The 20,239-nt window shown below is 37.9% G+C and overlaps 2 protein-coding genes and 1 long non-coding RNA gene across 3 annotated transcripts; all 3 read right to left on the bottom strand.

Moving 5' to 3' along the window:
- Positions 1-2,381: 2,381 nt before the first annotated feature.
- On the bottom strand, positions 2,382-3,311 carry LOC117415928 (homeobox protein vent1-like). Its single transcript, XM_034026871.2, has 2 exons — positions 3,125-3,311; positions 2,382-3,006 (listed from the first exon to the last, which is right to left on the bottom strand). The coding sequence occupies exons 1-2, from the start codon at positions 3,309-3,311 to the stop codon at positions 2,486-2,488; spliced, it is 708 nt and encodes a 235-aa protein (XP_033882762.1). The 3' UTR covers positions 2,382-2,485.
- Positions 3,312-11,500: 8,189 nt separating this feature from the next.
- On the bottom strand, positions 11,501-12,505 carry LOC117415919 (homeobox protein vent1-like). The gene is made up of 2 exons (XM_034026854.1): positions 12,439-12,505; positions 11,501-11,979 (listed from the first exon to the last, which is right to left on the bottom strand). Exons 1-2 carry the CDS (start codon positions 12,503-12,505, stop codon positions 11,501-11,503), a joined length of 546 nt encoding a protein of 181 aa, XP_033882745.1.
- Positions 12,506-17,914: 5,409 nt separating this feature from the next.
- On the bottom strand, positions 17,915-19,417 carry LOC131737623 (uncharacterized). Its single transcript, XR_009329270.1, has 2 exons — positions 19,059-19,417; positions 17,915-18,161 (listed from the first exon to the last, which is right to left on the bottom strand). It is a non-coding gene; the product is annotated as an uncharacterized LOC131737623 (long non-coding RNA).
- Between the last annotated feature and the right edge of the window lie 822 nt (positions 19,418-20,239).

Here is a 20,239-nt window from a genome sequence, read left to right as displayed (position 1 = left end):
TATTTTTTTTAACAGTGCACCATATATTTGTTAATAGCCTATATTTGCACGTGATCATATATTAAAATATTCTTTATAATAAAAAACAAAAAACCCCAAATATTTCTGTTTTTTTACCTTGACGTGCAATATTAGCTGAGATATATTTATTACAGTATCTAAGCAAGACATTTCATAACAGAATACAATCGCAGTGATTTTAATTATTGTGCACATTGTAGCCCTTAATACATACAAACACATCTTTCACATTTTTTTAAATGCAAAATGTTAATTTATCTTGATCGATACATTTTAACGGAGATGTATTTAGTTGCAATTAGATATCTAAGAAAAATACATTCTCTAAAAGAATACATTGCAAGCAAGTTACATACTGTATATTATGCTAATTTAATTCGAACTCTAAATGCAATTTAAGTGGTTACAAGTTAGTGAGGTTAACAGGGGATTAACTTTAAGTGGGCTCCTGCTGTACAAGGTGTGAGATTAGTAGGTGGTGGTCTTTGATTCCCGTTGAATACGAGGAGGTTCTGAAACAGAGGAAAGAAGTCGATTGCTAGACTGCTGGCGCTTGCTAGTTGCCTCACACCCGAATAGGAAATATGAACCCTGTTAAACTATGGAGAACTGTGTTTCAGCACAGCTGGATGTGCAGCTCTTCGTTCATTATCGAAATTACGCCAAATTACCTTCTGTTGCAATAGGAACTATGTTACCTCAGTATGGAAATATTAAACTACTTTATGCATGCATACATATAGGTATATATCTGGCAATGTCGTAAACACGATTCTTGGATGTTACCTGTATCCTTCATTTAGTTTCCGCGTCTCCACACATTTTTTAAAATGTTTCTTCCTGCCTGATCTGCCATTAAAGCGGCGCCAGCAGCACCCGCTGATAGCCATTGAATACAGCCGATTAGCATTGCTCTGTGCATTACAGAACAGGAATAGTGTTTCCGATGGTATGCATGCTGTGCACAAACCACCCAGCCTTTACTGGAAGCACTCAAGCTATTTTTCCAAGTCTTACACACCACGTGAAAGGATGAAGGCGTGTTAGGTGGGGTGTACTGTGCAATGGAGACATTTGCAATTTGGCATTGATGGGTATCAAATCTCAGGTTTTCACCTGGCTAATTATAACAGGTTTGGTGGACACTGATTCATTATTTGTTGGCGCCTGGTCCCCTAAGTCCACATACAATCAAAATAATTTAAATGTTCAAGAGATACGGGAATCAGAGCGATCTCCTTATCTTTACATGGCCTTTGAAGATGAAAGCGAAGTTACTGGCTAGTAAAGAATTTATCAACGGGCATTCTCTGTAGGCTTTATTTTGGCGCATATGGAGCTCCCACTATTTAACTTTCGAGTTAAGTATGAAATCAATCACAATACAAACTGAATGGTAATATAGGGTAAGGTTGTCTGCTAATAAATAAATAATAATAATAATAATATTTGAGTTTATGTTTCCAACGTCGCATTGGACTGCTGTCCAGTGACGTCATGGTGTTGAAAATGTACCCGAACGAGTATCCACACATAAACTTAACATCGCTAATGTTATAGAGGTCGTACTCATTATAAGTTTTGGGTTGCTGTTTCATTCTTCGTGTAAGCTTCACTTTGCCAGAGGGTAGCATTGTGTAGAATGGGAGTTGCGTCTGGGTTTGTCAAGGAGCCTCCTTGCATTTGATGCAAAGACGTGTGGAGTTTATTTGCATATGTCACTGTGTTTATTTACATTGCTTGTCATAAATACGGGCTAAATGCAACATATCATGTCTGTTCAATGATTTGTTGGTACTAGTAAATGCTATATAAGAGCAAGCTTTTGCGGTGTCCGGGGTGATATTATGAACAATATAGTTGTATGTTTTAAACACTTATTGACTGCAAGTATACAAATAGGCCCTATTGAATTACAGCCAAACCTTTGTGCTATCGCCAAAATTGTCAATACCAAAAACAAAATAAAACGTGGATGTTAAAAACATCCTAATTAAAAATTCGAGATATTTGTGTAAGACCACATGCATTAACAAAAAAAAACTGCAAACGTAACCCTAAATTTGACTCTAAATCTTAAGTTTAAAAAATAAGGGACATTAAATCAGGGGTATTTAAATTGTTTTATTGAACGACACTTAACATTTAAATATTAAATATATATGTTTAAATTAATATTGACACAGACGTATAAAAATACAATATATTCATACATACATTCTTAATTCATGAACAAGCTAAAATCACAACCCACACAGTGGAAATATATATACAAAACTCGATTGCGTTTATATTGCAACATGTGTGAATGTATTCCATTCCATTTTATACAATACTAATCCTGCGAAATCAATGTCCGAGACGTGTATCTCCTGCTACATAGCAAGCACGTGTAAGCCTTAGTAAGACCTTAGCATTTAGGTAAGGAGACAGGTGAAACTTCTATTATCATGTATAATATTCCTCAATAATAGTGTGAAGCCAGCAACAGAGGATGTAGTGGTGGCTGAGGGAATGCCGTTTGTTGCATAGGCACATGATGGATGAAGTGTGGGTAGAGACGGTGTGCTGCCAGGTTGTCTGCGGTGTCAATGGGAACTGCAAGCTGCTGCACGGGGTAGTTGAAGTGCTGGAGAGAAGAAACTGGCCGGTACATCATCTGAGGCATTAGAGCAGGGCTCAAGAAGTCTGGACACAGATCTTGCACCTCACGCTTTAGTTTCATTCTTCGGTTCTGGAACCACGTTTTCACCTGAGTTTCAGAGAGATGTAGTTTTGCAGCCACTTTGAGTCTTTCAGAAACACCCAAGTACTTGTGCTTACTGAATGTTTTCTCCAGTTTGTGAATCTGTTCTGATGTGAATTTCGTTCTCATTCTTCGAATGACACTGGGTTCACGTTCTACATCTTCTATTTCTAGAGATGAGACTTCTGATCGAACAGTTTCGCTTTCATAACCAGATGACTCTCCGCTACTTTCTGAAACTAAGCAAAAGGGGAAAAAAATGAAAATTAATATGATTGTGTGAGCGGGATATTACGACTTACTTCTGCAATGTTGGAAATATATTGTATTTATAGTAATATATAAAATAATACTTACGGGTCGGGGAAGAAGATCGACAGACACTGAAAGGCGAATCTGCCTCCGGTTCGGGTTTTACCGCCTCCATATCTTGCGAGTATTTCTTCATAGTGTTTGCTTTTGGTTGTACGGATTCTTTTCTGTATGATGTGGGTGGACGAGGCTGAACCAAGCAAGGAATGTGAGGTTTGAAAGCTGTCCCCATGTTTTCTCCTGTACACTCCTGCCTAGTTGATGTGGTGTGATGGCTTTGGGATAGCCACGCAACGGAATACGGTTTCATCATGTTGTCAGTCAAGAGGGTTCAAAACCTGGAAGGTCTGTGCGTTGTATCAACCCAAGTCATACTGACGCCTCCAATTCGGCAACTCTTTATATAGACCCCTCTACTTGTAGAGATTTGCATGTACAAAGAAGCATCAAAGTAGAGATCAACAATGGATAATTGTGAATAATTAGTCCAGTGGATGTGTTAATGACTGGCGGCACGATGTCTGTGGGAACCAAGGTAAACTAGAAGTAAACGTTGACATCCTTTGTTCATGAAGATTTAAACAGCAAACACATTTTACTAACAATTTTAGAAATATGATTTTGTAAACGTTTTAAGTATTAATCTGATGAGACCCACGCTTATAATCACATACCTTAACTCAATCAGTATATTTGTATGGAGAAAAGCTACAAGACAAAAAAAAAAAAGAAAAAAAAAGATATGACCAATGCACAAAGATACATGATCAAAATAAAAACACACCGTATTTAAAAATAGAGAGGAAAACAATGAAAATTAAATTCGCAGTGATTCTTGTACACATGTATTGTATCCGTTAAATAAATAGGAGTCTTTCTTATTTTTTGACATGCACATTTTTAACTTATCTTGATCGATAGATTTTAACTGAGATGTATTTCGTTTTTAATAAAATATCTAAGCAAAATAAGTTCCACAACAGAAAACAGTTCCAACAAGTTACATGCTAATTTAACTCAGCCTCTAAATGAAATGTGACTGGTTTACAACATGAGTAAGTCAGTGATGTTAACAGGTAATTAACTTTAATCGGACCCCCGCGGTACAAAGTGCGACATCAGTCGGTGGTGGTTTTTGATTCCTGTTGATATGGGGAGGTTCTGAAACGAAAGAAAGAAACTGCTTGCTAGACTGCTGGCGCCTTCTAGTCGCCTGTAAGTATAACGAGAATGAACTATTTTAAATTCAGAAGAACCGTGTTTTAGCACAACTGGAGGAAGTACTTTATTCATATTTGATATTAAGCTAAATTACTTTATGTTGCTATAGGGACCATGTTACATATGAAAATATTAAGCTACTTTATGAATACATTGTTGTTTTCAAATCATCATAGGTTAAATACGAATATGCTTAATTTAGCTTTCGCCTCTCCATACATCTGTAACATGTTTCTTCTTAATTAAATATTATAATAAACATATCTCTCGTTCTGTATTAGAATCCAGTGATAGTTTCAAGTCTGCTTTCTGACATTTACAAAACTAAGGAGGTTTACAGTTGAGCCCCTCCTGTCTGCTCTGCCATTAAAGCAGCACCCGCTGATAGCCATTGAATACAGCCGATTAGCATTGCTCTGTGCATTAAAAAACAGGAATAGTGTTTCCGATGGTATGCATGCTGTGCACAAACCACCCAGCCTTTACTGGAAGCACTCAAGCTAATTTTCCAAGTCTTACACACCACGTGAAAGGGTGAAGGCGTGTTAGGTGGGGTGTACTTTGCAATGGAGACATTTGCAATTTGGCATTGATGGGTATCAAAATCACAGGGTTTCACTTGGCTAATTATAACACGTTTGGTGGACACTGATTCATTACCTGCTGGCGCCTGCCCCCTAAGTACTAATAGAATGAAATGCTCAAGAGATACGGAAATCGGAACGATTTTCCCGCTGGTTCTTTTATTGTCTACAGGTTTCCTTATCTTTACGTGGCCTTTGAAGATGAAAGAGAAGTTAATGGATAGTAAACAGCTCATCAATGGGCATGTTGTGTAGCTTTATCACCTACTATTTAACTTACGAAATAAGTATGAAACAACACTAACTAAATGGTAATAGTCAGATCATATTTCTTGAGCTGTGAGTTTGTATTTCCCGTGGCGCATTGGACTGTTGTCCAGTGATGTCACGGTGTTAAAAATGTACCACAGCTACTCCAGGCATATCACCACATACATGGAACATCGCTAATAAGGTATTGGGGTCGTACTTTTAAGCTTTAAGTTGCTGTTTAAGTTATTGCGGTAAGCCTCCCAATGGCCGATGGTAACAGTGTGTAGAATGGGGTGTTGTGTCTGGGTTGTTTTTTTCAAAAAGGTGGTCAGCTTTATTTTTATTTGTGTATTAAGTTTTAATTTCTCGTCGAACAAAAGGAGTTTAAGACATTAAGTTGTATTAAGATTGCATTGATTAACATCAAGTTCGAATACACAACATGCTATAATCTTACAATATAGTTTATAGAGATGGTTCCTATGGTTATACAACAATTCCTGCATTTTAAAGGAATATATTCCAGGAGCATCTTGTACACGTGTTACAAATATATACAATTTAAAAGGTGAAACAATATCTTTGTGTCCAAAACTACTTTTCCCCAACTATTTTCAACATTTAATGCATGAACGTGTTAATGGTTGATTGGTACCAGTAAATGTACCATAAGAGCAAATGTGTGTGGTGTCCAAGGTGATATTTTATATATAATATTAAATAATTAAATACAACACCATCAATGTAACATGTAATGCAAGTGTTTAAACTCCGATTTTGGACAATTAAGGCAATATTAACAAAGAATTTACCACAGTCAGCATCTGCTTTCCCTCATTTTGCTTCACCCACACACATATGGGGGCAGGTATTACTATCAATGTGTGGACAAAATTTAATAAACTGTCCTCACAAAGAGAGTAACTCCTGAAAAAATGACATTGTGGGGATGTCCCCACTTTGTAAAACATGTTTTTAAGAACTAAATTTGCCTTTCAGTAGTTCGGGACAAATACCAATCACAAAATGTTTTAGTACAAAACATTTTAGATAATAGTATTTTTAGTATTTTAGATAATGCAGAGTATGCAATTTTACAGAGAAGTATGTTGAATATACACATTAATTTGGTTCGCTGCCTGGCCGACTGGACGAGACGGAGACCCCCAAAAAGAACAAGCCGGTCTCAATGTTGCAATTAGTATTGAATATAGCCCACTTGAAGGTTTAGCCAACCTTTAACAAATGATCATCAGCGTGCAGGAGAGGAAAACAAAACCCATTTTTTGGAAATAAACCTCTGGGAATCCATGGCTGATTCTATTGCTCTTCCTCTGGGCAAGCTACTAACACTTAAAAGCACATTTTTGTAAAAGCATTTTAAGGATCTGTAATATTTGTTCTAATGTATACTTAGTAAGCACTAGAGGACCAACAACCTAACCATTTGATAAGGGAGCCTGGAACTCCGTGGCGAGAAGCTGAAGAAGGTGCTCCGATCCTGAAGGAATGACCGGAGAACTGCTCAGCTGCGAATCTGGACCTGGAAAGAATCTGGTGAAGGTGAAAGAAGAACCAATTTTAGGTGATGATTGTTCTATTTTCATTAATAAAAGCTGATCTGAGGGTGATGCACCCTGAGAAAGGCAGAGTTAGAGATGAGAGAAGGGGGTCGTATGGGCTAACATGGGAGTTTAATTTAAACAAATAGATTAGGGAACCCTTTCCTTCCTGGTCACTGTTACTTGTTTTGAGCAGGAAGGAAAAGGTCTCAGATGAGGTGATTGCTAGGTCAGAGATACAGGGGTGAATCTGGGGGTTGAATTTATTTGAGTGTGATGTAAACTCTGAGCACCTAAGGAACCCAAAAAAGGATAGGAGAAAAAGAGTTTCTAAGGTTTTATCTAAAACTGGGAGGTGTAGCCAGAGCGGATGAATGAGATGCACTGAAAGAGTATGTTGATGGTGATAGGTAGGCAAGCAGGGGGAGAAGGAGATTCTGATCATTGAAGCCCTTTCAGGATTAGTGATATTTATGAGTTGCTGAGTGTAGAGCTGGGGGTGCCGAAAATGAGTTTGTGGAAAAACTGGATGCCGGAAATTGAAATTTTGATGGAGGAAACTCTTATAGCTCTATTCTTAAGGGACATAATATAGGATGATACTACGGGCATTGGAAATGAAGGGAAGGGAATGTTGAAGGCGATGTGAACATTTTTAAAGCAATTCCAGGATGACCAGTATGTTTGCAGTGAGCGGGAAGCAGAGTTGTTTCTTGAGCCTGCAGAACCATGGAATGCAGCGGGTGGCTCACAGGAATGTGAGGTCTGAAAAGGGAGGAATCTGAGTTGGCAGGAGGTTGGCTTCGGGAGCTAATGCTCTGAATCTCTTTGTTAATGATTTGGAATGTTGCTAAATTATCTGAGTGGATAAGAATGGATTTTTAGGCCCAGGAAGACTCCCAAAGGAATGCAGCTACAGCAACCGGATACATTTCGTAGAATGACGAGGACAATTTTCCCTTGTAGTATCCTCCAAAGCCAAGAGAGGGAGCTGCATCTGTGAACAGCTGAATGTCTTCAGGCAGCAGGAGACAATTGTCGTAAAAGAAAGTAATACCACGCCATTCTTTTAGTAGGAGCACCCACAGGCGGAGTTCCTCACTTTAAAAAGGATCCAGGAGTATGACATCATTGAGGGAATCAATGGAAGGGATCAAAAGAAGAATGTAGGAGATGAAAGCTCTTCCTTGAGGAATTGTCCTCATTGTGTAGTTTAAATGGCCTAGGAGGGACAGAAGATTGCATTTGGTAGGAGGGGGACAGGACAGAAAAGTGGAAATAATAGATACAATACAATCTTTCCCAGGGAAGCAAGGCTGAAAAAGATTGGGAATCCAGGGTGATGCCTAGAAGCTCGATAGAAGTGAGAGGACCCAAGGTCTTTTGTGATGCTAGGGGGATGCCGAGATTTGAAAATAATGATTTGAGGATCATTATGTTCTGGGCAGGGGGAGCGTGGGGAAAATCAATGAGAAGAAAATCATCCAGGAGATGCATCAGAAAAGGAATGCAGTAGTTATTAAGGAGGATCCAGCACAGTGCTTCTGACAGGGTATCGAATATCTTGGGGCTGTTTCTGCAGCCGAACGGCAGGCGAAGAGACAAGTAAAATCTAGAATGACACTGTACTCCGAAGTGGTACCAGAGCACAGAATCAATGGGCATGATTTTAAATGCGTTTGATATATCGGCTTTAGCCAGCCATGCGTTTTTTTCCCAGCAATTCTGATTAAGGATATGGCGTGGTCGATTGTTGCATATTGCAGGGAGAAATCTTCATCCCCCGAGTATGTTGTATGTACACATTCTTTTGGCATCAAACCCGATAGTGTTAATGCGAAAAGTTGTAAAAAGAGGGGATTCAAAGGGGCCTATCATAAACTAGTTATCCAATTCTTTCTTTATTAAATTAAACAGATTCGGGGTCTAAGATGGCAGATTGGAGGTTTTTGCAATAAGTGGAAGAGGTAGGGAGACAATAGAGACTAGTAGAAAACCCTTAGTGAGACAGTTAATTAGAAAAGAAACAAAAGAAGAGTAAGGGTGCTTGTGTAGTTCTGAGGCTAGGGTTTGGATATTAATGGGTGTGGACAGGAATTTGAGTAATCATTTTGGAACGTTAAGCAGAGGTTTTTTGATTTTGAGCAATGGCTGCAAATATGAAGGAAGCTGCAGGCGGAATAGGACAGGTTCCTTCATTGAAGTTATTACAAATCTGGCGACCTCCAGAGTATGTAATATTGCGGCCTTGACCATCTTTTGATCTGGAGGGGATGAAAAGATGAGGAGGATTGCGAGGGAGGGACATGAGGGGACAGGGTGCAGTGTCGGTAAGGGAGCAGGAAATGCTGGGGTGAAAGGTGGAACCGCTTACAGAGAATGCTAGAAGCCGAAGACCTGTGAAAAAACGGGAGAATATGTCTTGGTTCAGTGCACCCCAGCAGATCCTCTGGTTCTATTGTTGGAGACAGTGGCTTTGGAAGAGAAAGCTTTGTGGTATTCAAGGAAATGGGAACCTCCGAATCTAACTGATAAGTCTAAAATGATAATCATCCAACTCGCATATAATGTCCTTGAAATGGCTGAAAGATAGAATGAACTCGGAAATGATAAGTGTTTTGAATAAACGGGTTAGAGGTTTTTTAGTTTAACTGAGAGGTCAGCGCACTGGACCACCCTGTTACTGACAGAATCTAGTGTGTTAGTGAGTAGTGAAATGAGGTTAATAACTGCACCTGCTAAAATCTGGTTGCGTAGGCCAAGGGACACAGGTTTGGGGTTATAGATTAGGGCATTTCTGGGAGGAGGCAGGGCCACAGCATCTTTTAGGGAAAAAACAGATACTGCGAAGGGAGGAAGTAAAGAGTGGTTATCAAAAAACTGGAGAGCTGGGGGGAATTGAGGGGTGCCGTGGTGAGAGAAGAGGAAAAGAGAGCTGGGCCCAGCTGAGGTGGGAACACTGAACATGCTAATGGGGCTTGCTGGGAACCCAACATAGAAATAAGGAATGCAGGTTCTTGCTGTGAGCCCGGGAAAGAGAAAGCAGGGGCCTGCTGTACCGCTGGGAAGGAAGGAAGAGTGGACAGAAGAGCGGGGCCCTCCTGGGCAACCATTTGATGTAAGGAATAGAAGGGGGCTGTGTTGCCCTGTTGAAAGCTTGTAACTGAAAAGGTAGAAGGAATATTAGACAGAGAGGGAACCACTATGAGGTCCTGCTAGACGCCCATAGTGGCCAGAGAGGTCACTGGAGGAGCCTGCTGGACACCTGCAGTGAGGAGGGGGGGTAACCTGAAAGGTTACAGTTGCTTGTTGGACAAACCCCGGGAATGGGTTGCAGGAGCAGCCGCTCCTAACTGTAAAAACAGTCTCTGGATCCAAATGCTCAGAACTGCTGATGAGCTCAAAGAAAAATCATAGTGGCCAGGGAGGTCACTGCAGGGGCCTGCTGGACGCCTGCAGTGTGAGTGTGGGGGGTAACCTAAAAGTCTGCTTATAATAAGCAGAATTGGGCTTGTTTTTTGAGAGTCGCAGGTTGGAATTTGTAGAAACACCCATACTGACATGGGTTGGGCTTGTTTTGTCGTGAGACTTGGCAACATTGGGGGCGAGCTGTAAAGCAACGATCTGTGCTGATGTCATAGCGCCTGCGACGGGAAGGGTGCTGCAGAGTGGAGAGAAATAAATTGAACAAATTCTCCTTACGTGCTGTAGATTTGAATGGGATGTTGTTGCTACGAAGATAATGCTGGAGCCTGGTGATCGTCCAGTCTCTGATGTCAGGAGTTGCGGAGTAGCGAGTGGTCAGGTGGGAGCTGCGGCGCACAGGCCGGTTGTTGTGCTGGGCGACAGAGAAAAGGCAAGGGATCTGGTGATGGTCCTGCAGAAGCAGACATCTGGGCAGAGAAGTTTGGAGTTGGCCTGGGAAGCTCTGGTTGAACTGGTTGAGTGGATCTCGGCTCTGGGGAAACAGCAAACAGATCATCACGATGAAATGGAATAACTAGAATGTTGTCCATGATGCGTGCATGTACGATGAAATCGAAACACAAATCAGAGGTAAGTGAAGAGGGTATTTATAGTGCTAACAATCTTAATTAGCTAATGTGTAAATTGAATGATTCAATTTGGTGACGCGGAGATTGGTGTCTGACCCTCCTTCCAAACTTTAGTTATGAACTTCATTTAAAAAAAAAAAAAAGCCAAAATATTTAGTTTGTTGTCAGCTGTGTTTTATCTGATTGGAGTTAGAAGTAGTAAATACAAATATAGTGAGAGTAAATAAGAAGCCCCACAAATATAGGAATGAGTGTGTGTGTGTGTGTGTGTGTGTGTGTGTGTGTGTGTGTACATTTAGCCCAGTGGTAAATGCCCTGTGAATATGCCCCAAATGTTGAGTTCCAGAAATAGGGAAATGGAATTATCAATGTTTTAAATAGTTGTATTAAAAACTTTTTTAAAAATACATGCATATATTTGTTTACATTGAAATCTAAAAATACAACATATTCTTTCATACATCCCTAATTTATGAACAAGCTAAAATCACAATCCACACAGTGTAACTAAATTCTTGCAACCAATTGAAGTAAATTGATATCCAAAAATAGGATTACATTTGTATCACACCATGTGTGAAATCTCAAACACAATTCATATACTACTAATATTAAACCCACTTTCAGTATTGTTTTTATACAATACTCATTCTGCAAAATCAAAGTCTAAAACGTGTATCTTCTGTTACATAGCAAGCACATGTACGACTTAATGGAACAACTAGAATTTAGAGGATGTAGTGGTGGCTAAGGGAATGCTGTTTGTTGCATAGGCACATGATGGATGAAGTGTGGGTAGAGACGGTGTGCTGCCAGGTTGTCTGCGGTGTCAATGTGAACTGCAAGCTGCTGCACGGGGTAGTTGAAGTGCTGGAGAGAAGAAACGGGCTGGTACATCATCTGAGGCATTAGAGCAGGGCTCAAGAAGTCTGGACGCAGATCTTGCACCTCACGCTTTAGTTTCATTCTTCGGTTCTGGAACCACGTTTTCACCTGAGTTTCAGAGAGATTTAGTTTTGCAGCCACTTTGAGTCTTTCAGAAACACCCGAGTACTTGTGCTTACTGAAGTTTTTCTCCAGTTTGTGAATCTGATCTGATGTGAATTTCGTTCGCATTCTCCGGTTGACACTGGGTTCGTTTTCAACATCGTCTCCTTTTGGAGATGAGACTTCTGATCGAACAGTTTCGCTTTCATAACCAGATGACTCTCCGCTACTTTCTGTAACTAAACAAAGGGGAAAAAGGGGAAAGCAATTAGCAGGATACTTTCACAATCTATGCAACTTAATATTTGTGCATTACTTCTAAAAGAAAGTTGACTTAATTGACAATGTATCTGTATCTCATGAACCAAATTGTAGTATTCCTCGTCACGCTGTAATGTTTATATACGTGTGTTGCATCTATTTAGTAAGATGCGTTTTTAATTCTTGAGCATTTGGTTTTACAGTGGGGAATTATTAGACAACAAGTAATCATGCAATACAGGTCGTGGAAGAGGAGTGAAACAGGCGAGCAGGTGAATCTTGCCCGGGTTTTGCCTCCTCCATATCTTGCGAGCATTTCTTCATAATGTTTGCTTTCGGTTGTACAGATTCTTTGCTGTATGATGTGGGTGGGCGAGGCTGAACCAAACAAGGAATATGAGGTTTGAAAGATGCTTCCGTGTTTTTTTTTTCTGTACACTCCTGCCTAGTCGATGTGGTGTGGTGGCTTTGGGATAGCCACGCAATGGAATAAGCTTTCGTCATGTTCTCTGTCAAGAGGGTTCAAAATCTTGCGGGTCTGCAAAAAAGGCTTCCACAGCAGCGACTCTTTATATAGACCCCCTCAGTATGGACATTTGCATGTGCAAAGACCCATCAAAGTGGACATCAAGAAGACAATTGTGAATAATTAGGGCTAATATATGTAGCTATTGAACTTTTCACGCATCCCGTGGAGGGATGTGTTAATGCCTGGCGCCACGATGTCTGTGGGAACCAAGGTAAGCTGGAAGCAAATGTTGACATGGTCTGTTCAAAAAGACACAGAGGGAAACATTTTCAATTAAAATACCATACAATTACCCTAAATTGTGAATTTTATAAACATTTTAGCAGTTAACCTTATGGTCAGGTAGGCATTAATATTAACATACACTAATACCACTGTCCTGCAGTGGAAAGAAAACCGCTTCACAGTCAAAATAATGTAAAGGATTATGCAGTAGCCTACTTGAATATCTCTGCAAACCTATTCAGAATTTAGGAAATCTATAATGACGTTTTTTCATGTGGGACTAAGTTTGGCATGTATTAAATGGGAATCAGAGTTACAGTGCACTTTACATATACGGTTTATGTGTATTGTAAAGGATAGGGTCTGGCATTTAAATATCTAAGTGTTTTCAAATAAAATACTCGTCTTTTTGCCTTGTGAAACAGTATGTTTAACTTGTTTACAGTATTGTTAAGTGGCTTAAGTTTTTCCAGGTTGGCTAAAAAAATGTTAAGTTACTTTAGCCATTGTGGCTAACTAAATGAAAGTCTAGGGGGAACGTAGACTCCCGGGAACTGCTGGTCAATTTTGATTCCAGCATACTGCTGCAAAATTGGAGACAAAGTGAAATGTATGTAGTTCACTTTTCTGATTATGCAGAGGTACAAGACCAGTGCAGTCGGTAAGTGTAAACATTTTATTTATCTTTCTTTGTTTATTGCTATTAGTATTGCTGTTATAATATAAATGTATTAGTGTGTGTATGGGGTTGTATGTGTCCCCTGATGAAAACCAAGTACTAAGTTACAAAACTAGGTGAGATTCACCTTTCGTATTTATCGATGAAAAATTTGGTGCCGATAAAATACGAAAGATTTTACAAACGAGCGTTATATGAAAAGTGTTATATGGAAACGCAACTTCCTTCTATTTCACCTTTCGACATCGTATCTGGGAGATGCGCATTCGTATGTGTATATAGAAACGAACCCCTGAACTTACACTTGACATTTGTCCCTGAATGGGAAGTGCAGGAACATTTTAGTGTTCTCCTGAACGAATGTCAATTGTAAGCTCAGTTTTTTAGGTTTACTTGTCTACATTTCACTAATTATGAGAACACGACCACTAGAGAAAAATCATCAGCAAGAGAAGCACATATTCTAAAGACTGATTTCTCAATCGGCCAGAAAGACACAAAACGAAACACGTTTTAGTTTTAGGTTATATTTGTGGTCCATACAGACAATGTATTACATGCAATGTGTATCTCTATAACTAAGTAGGAGAATCCAAGCAAAATATATGTATTCTGTACTTGGGCATGCTTTAAGAATTACATATAAGCATTGTTAAAAAGAAACGTTATATATAGTTTACCTTGTGATGTTTATTCAAATTATTTTATGTTTATAATGTCCTAAAAGTGTTTTTTTTGGACTGAGAGTTGTTTTTCTGATTCAAGTACCTTTTTTTTTACCTTTTAATGACATTTTGAGGATTGACAGCTTTTTTTGTGACTTGTAGTTGCAGTGAAATCCAAACATACACTTTGCATATCATTAGACACATCGACCTCACTGAGATAACAATCCTGCTTCTTTCTGGAGAACATTAAATGCTTATCACTTGCCTCAAGCAACTGGCGTCAGATACTTACCGACCATTAGATCCAATGTGAGATCACCTATAGGACGATTCATGTCTCAAATCTCACCTCAGACACTGCAAACGTTTGGTTTGTAGACAACTGCAATAAACACACCTAGGCATCAACAAATATAGTAACACATTTGTGTTAACTGACAAAAAAACGTACTTTACCGTCCACAGGAACATTTTCAGCACCTTGTCGTTTTTGGACAGCACTCTATTGCCCGTTCAGCTCTTATAATGTGTCTCCAGAATTTGGCCGTTATAACTTGTTTTCACATTGTCAAAAGCCAGCTGCTAGTGAATACAGTTAATTATTATATTAAATACCAAGGTAAAATAACACCAGTCTTTTATCGTATTAACTTAAAACATAGCATATACATTTATGGTCAGACTTTGCGTTGAAATGAATGTGAGTAATTTAAGTAGAAGATTCTCCAACGGCGCCAATGTAAAGCCTGCACAGCATGCCTTTTGAGTATTTATTTACTCTCCATTAACTTCGCTTTCATCTTCCAAGACTACGTAACGACAAGGGAACGTGTATACAAGGCAGGAAGCAGTAGAAAGATCGCCCCGATTTCCATATCTCTGGACATTTAAATTAGTCTCTTTCACGAGAGCATGTCGCCGGTTACACGCCGTCTTACATAAATTATATAGTGTGCAATTACATATTCATATTAATAAACGCGGGAGGCTGTTAGGACTGTAAGGTTTCCCACACTGAGACTATTTTGCATTTCAAATATTAGTTTCACTAGCTTTGCAGGCAACCTGCAGGAACATGGGTTTGATCGTTTTAGACTGGTTGGCTCATGCACAGCATGCATGCTATCTAAACTATTAGGCATGTTCTTTGATGAACAAAGCAATGATAATGAATAGTAAAGCAGGGATCAACACTACTGGATGGTTATCAGTAGGTGGTGTTGGCACTGCTTTAATGGTATTGCATACAGTCAGCAGCTCAACTGAATTGTCTTATAGTTTTGCAAATTTTAGAATGCATTATTGACACCACCCACTAGTTTCCAGTACAAACCCATATTTTGAAATATTAGACAAGATACAAATTGTGGTCACCCGAACAATGCCACCCTAATTTGATATATAATATATTTAAGCATATTTTGTAGCTATAGTCAAAATTAAGTTGACATAGAAAAGCTGATGTTTAATGAATAGCATGGAAATTCCTCCAATATCCACACACACACACACACACACACACACACACACACACACACACACACACACACACACACACACACACACACACACACACACACACACACACACACCATATAGAAAATGGTTCCTGTTGTACTGTAACCATCCATTTAGACAGGGCTACAATCTCGTTTGATTTCGGGCAGCAGTGTGGCGTAGTGGTTAGGGCTCTGGACTCTTGACCGGAGGGTTGTGGGTTCAATCCCTGGTGGTGGGACACTGCTGTTGTACCCTTGAGCAAGGCACTTTACCTAGATTGCTCCAGTAAAAACCCAGCTGTATAAATGGGTAATTGTATGTGAAATAATGTATAATGTGATATCTTGTAACAATTGTAAGTCGCCCTGGATAAGGGCGTCTGCTAAGAAATAAATAATAATAATAATAATTTCAAGCGATTGATGTAAAATATATTTTTTGGATTTCCCAGAATGGTGACTGCAGGTGTTAGCAGACGATCAATCCTCATTTCAACAGATCAAAGAACCATATCAGGATTTCACACTTTCTGCAATGCTCCATTATAAGTTAATCATCTGATCTAAATTAACAAATGGTGCAATATAATTGAATTGCATTGTAGTATATAATGTAATTCACTATAACATTTTAACATTTAACATTTGTTTAATTATGTAACATTTTTTTTATTTAAAGCAAATTCTATTTTCTGTTTTATTGTATAGGCAACCAGCTGTTAACTTCACCCTGACCACACACAATCTGTTGCACAAGCGTATGTGAGGTAAGTCTGATCAGAAAAAAAAAATAATAATAAAGTATTTCATGGCATTTTCTGTGCTAATTTGGATGGCTTTACTTAGGTATGCAACAAAGCTAGCTAATATTTGTATTTGCATGAATGGCTGTTATAAGAAGAAAAAACACTATTGAACACTAGTTATTAAAAACTTTTAGACTTTAAAGAGGCAAGGGCTTTTTTGGTTTGGATGTCTTGTGATCATTTTTTATGTGCATAAATAAAATATGATTTTAAAACAGAGGGCATTGTTTAATAAATCAATCTAATTTGCAAATGATCTTTGTAACAGTTGCCCAATTTATGCAAGACTACTTTATTCTCTTCTCTACTTCAAGGACATTTTTAAATAGCAGATATAATGTAGGCCAAAGCCTATACAGTACAGCGAACAGTCACGGTTGAAGTCTGTTCACATTATAATTGTCAAAATATTGTGGTAAGAAAGTGACTATTTATTTTGGTTTATGTGTTGCTATATATCCTAGTCCTATTTATGTTGTGTATTTCTTTTTTTAACTTTTATGTACTGTGAATTTTTAAGTGTTAATAAAAAAAAATAAATAAATAAATAACAATAATAAAAAAACAGCAACATTTTCTACAACTTATTCACCAGTGGCTGACACAGATCACTGCTTGTCCCCAATCTTCAATCCACTTCCACAGTGAGCCCAGTCTAGAGGTATGCACACTAAACTATCTGAATCATAATCTTTTTAATGACTAGTTTTACTTCTGTTGAGATTTTCCCACATTTAAATTTCACTGTGTGCTATACTGTACTGTGCTGTGCTTCCTCACGCACAATTAAATAATTCAGTTTTTTTTTAGGGTTACACATATACTCAATTTAGCCACGTTCATACGACAATACTTATTCTTTTAAAATTGTGTAAATCAAATCAATTTGATATTCTCCTAAACATTGTTTCTAGACTAATAAATTAATCCTCTGATCTATATGCAGTCATTAAATATTTTCTCTCTCTCTCTCTCTCTCTCTCTCTCTCTCTCTCTCTCTCTCTCTCTCTCTCTCTCTCTATATATATATATATATATATAAAGTGTGTGTTTGTGTGTGTGTGTGGATGTATTTGCTATTACATTTTTATTTTATTTATGTATTATAGAAAACCGCTATAAAACACAACTATTATTATTATTATTATTATTATTATTATTATTATTATTATTATTATTATTATTATTATTATTATTAACAGTGGTGTACAATACTTTTTTGAGTGTAATACAGGATTTGTTTAAATCTATTCATTTGATGAAATGTAGCCTGCTAATTACATACATATAGTTCAGAAAGATTTGGCCTTCTAAAAGTAATTTTAATACACAAACACATTTATTATTATTATTATTATTATTATTATTATTATTATTATTATTATTATTATATTGCTTATAGTAAACCAAAAACATTTTATAACAATATGTATACTAAGGGCCTACTGTAACAAAATATTATTATGGATTACCTTTTTACAAAAACATCTTTATAAATGATAAAATATGAACATCAAAATAATATTTATTTTAATGCACACACAAAGCAATTGCATTACATTTTTGATACACAAATAGCATAAAAGTTGAAAACAGTGTTGAATCTTGTTGCTTTCCGAGTCCTGATTTGTGGATTACCTCTGCCGCCCCATTTTCCCATGCCCTATGCCTCTTTACAGTTATTTCTCAAAGAGGTATAAGCATAGGAAAAAGGAACAACGAGCACAGCCCCCCATGAACTGTGAGTTTCTTGTCTAGAAAAAAAAAACAAAAAGAACATTTTAAAACATGAAAACTTGAATTGAAGACTAACTTAATTTGAGTAACCTAATTCTAGTTTTTCTTTCCAGGAAAAGTACTTTACCATTAAATATTAGACAAGGCATTCTTCTCACACACCTTTGTACAGTACAATCTAAACTAAACTAATCTTTAACATTCATATATTAGTTGCTGTAAATCAAGGCTTTAAGAATGAAACATGAATCTTACGCAACAGATTATAAACACGTTGGTATGTTTATACTCTAATGTTTATTTTGTTATCGCTTATTGTGCATCTAAAACAATAAAAGGTTGTATACTATGTTGAATAAGATTTATATTTAATTTTTAAACATCTGGTTTAAAATGCAGGCAATTTCCAGAAATAACGACTTGAATAGAATATTACAAATGTGTTTTCTTTTAATTTAATTTTATTAACCTAACCTTAGTCCCCCATCCTTACCTTAATCATTATTAACAATTAGGCAACAAGACAGACAAGTCCAGGTAATCAATTACACTTCCAGTTAATTGTTACCCAGTTAATATAAAAATATCATATGAATTGTGGTCCCAATTTGTTATTTAACACAACAGCATTTATTTGTGCAGCATTTTATTGTAAGTTTTTTATGTTATTTTTTGTCCTTAATAATATTATATTTCCACCACATATTTCAGAAATGACAAATACTTATGAACCCAAGACACCACCATAGTAAATAAAAGAAACATAAACTAAAATAAACAAATAACTAAAATCCAATAAAAAAATTACCACTGCTGGTTAGAAAAATGCAGGTCCACCATACATCAAACTACTGTTGTTTTATATGAATGTAAACAAAAGTTTGCAAATAATATCAAAAGTTAAAAAGACTTACCATGTTAACAGGCTGGATGATCTCAATGCGATGCAGACTTCATCATCAGAATTTATCCTTTGCTAAAGACCTTGAAGATGTTTTAGCAACACAGTGTAGCTGTTTTCACAGCCTCTGTAATCAGCCCCCTTTTTGGCAAGGACTCCTGCTGCACCTGCAAGACCACGCACGAAAGCTGTTTCAACAAAAACGTATTAAACAGTGGAAAGAAACATCTTGTCTTATTTGGAAGCGATTGGCTGGCATCAGCTTTTGGCAATTCTAATTATGCAGTCAGATAATTTCGTACATTATCTTTTGTGTGTGTGTCTTCAGACGTCAGTGCAATCGAAATTAAGAGAACAGTAAAGAACTCTTAGTTCCAAAATGTTAAATGTTTCTTATCTCCCAGGGTCTTTCACAGGAGATATGAATGCTGTTAGGCACCAAGGTCTGTGTACAAGGATAGCTGTTTCAGCAGAATCGCTGCACACTGTTCACTGTCAAGGACAGGGACCGTGTTTTGAATTAAATCAAATATAAACTAATTGACAGGGCACTGTTTTATAATAAAAGGCTTTACTGACCAGTGTTATAGTTAGTAAAAGTATATTGATGCATTAGCAAAATGTGTTGACTAGAACAACCAGGAAATCTGCCCACCTCGAAGGGCTGAGGACATGTTTTTATAGTTATTATTTTTATTAGTTTATTTAGCAGACGCCTTTATCCAAGGCAACTTACAGAGACTAGGGTGTGTTAACTATGCATCAGCTGCAGAGTCACTTACAACTACGTCTCACCTGAAAGACGCAGCACAAGGAGGTGAAGTGACTTGCTCAGGGTCACACAATGAGTCAGTGGCTGAGGTGGGATTTGAACCGGGGACCTCTTGGTTACAAGCCCTTTTCTTTAACCACTGGACCATACAGCCTCATATTTTTTTAATAAGACGATCAGGTGTCCAGCACCTCTGAAAATGAGCGTCTAAGTGCACCGTGCTTCTACTGTGCAAGAGGTAGAAGTGCACCAGTAACAACTCCATCACCTATACATGGACATGTTTTTGTTGTTGCAAGTATATGAGTAAATAATGTAACACATGTTCAGTGTAGTGTGATGAAGTGTGGGGCATTGTGGTCGAGGGCAGGTATTTTAGGCCGTTTTAAGGAAATGTAGTCCTGCCAGTCTAGCGAAGCATG

The sequence above is a fragment of the Acipenser ruthenus genome, chromosome 7 (genome assembly GCF_902713425.1).
Source record: "Acipenser ruthenus chromosome 7, fAciRut3.2 maternal haplotype, whole genome shotgun sequence".
Taxonomy (NCBI): Eukaryota; Metazoa; Chordata; class Actinopteri; order Acipenseriformes; family Acipenseridae; genus Acipenser; species Acipenser ruthenus.
The sequence above is the reverse complement of the archived record's forward strand: the minus strand, read 5'-3'. Positions and strand labels throughout refer to the sequence as shown.

Bases quoted from the DNA above. Each gene is read 5' to 3' on its own strand.
- LOC117415928 (XM_034026871.2), bottom strand. From the start codon at position 3,311: ATGGGGACAGCTTTCAAACCTCACATTCCTTGCTTGGTTCAGCCTCGT. The intron at 3,007-3,124 runs GTAAGTATTATT...CCTTTTGCTTAG, and splicing joins TCGATCTTCTTCCCCGACCC to TTTCAGAAAGTAGCGGAGAG.
- LOC117415919 (XM_034026854.1), bottom strand. From the start codon at position 12,505: ATGACGAAAGCTTATTCCATTGCGTGGCTATCCCAAAGCCACCACACC. The intron at 11,980-12,438 runs GTACAGAAAAAA...CCCTTTGTTTAG, and splicing joins CACATCGACTAGGCAGGAGT to TTACAGAAAGTAGCGGAGAG.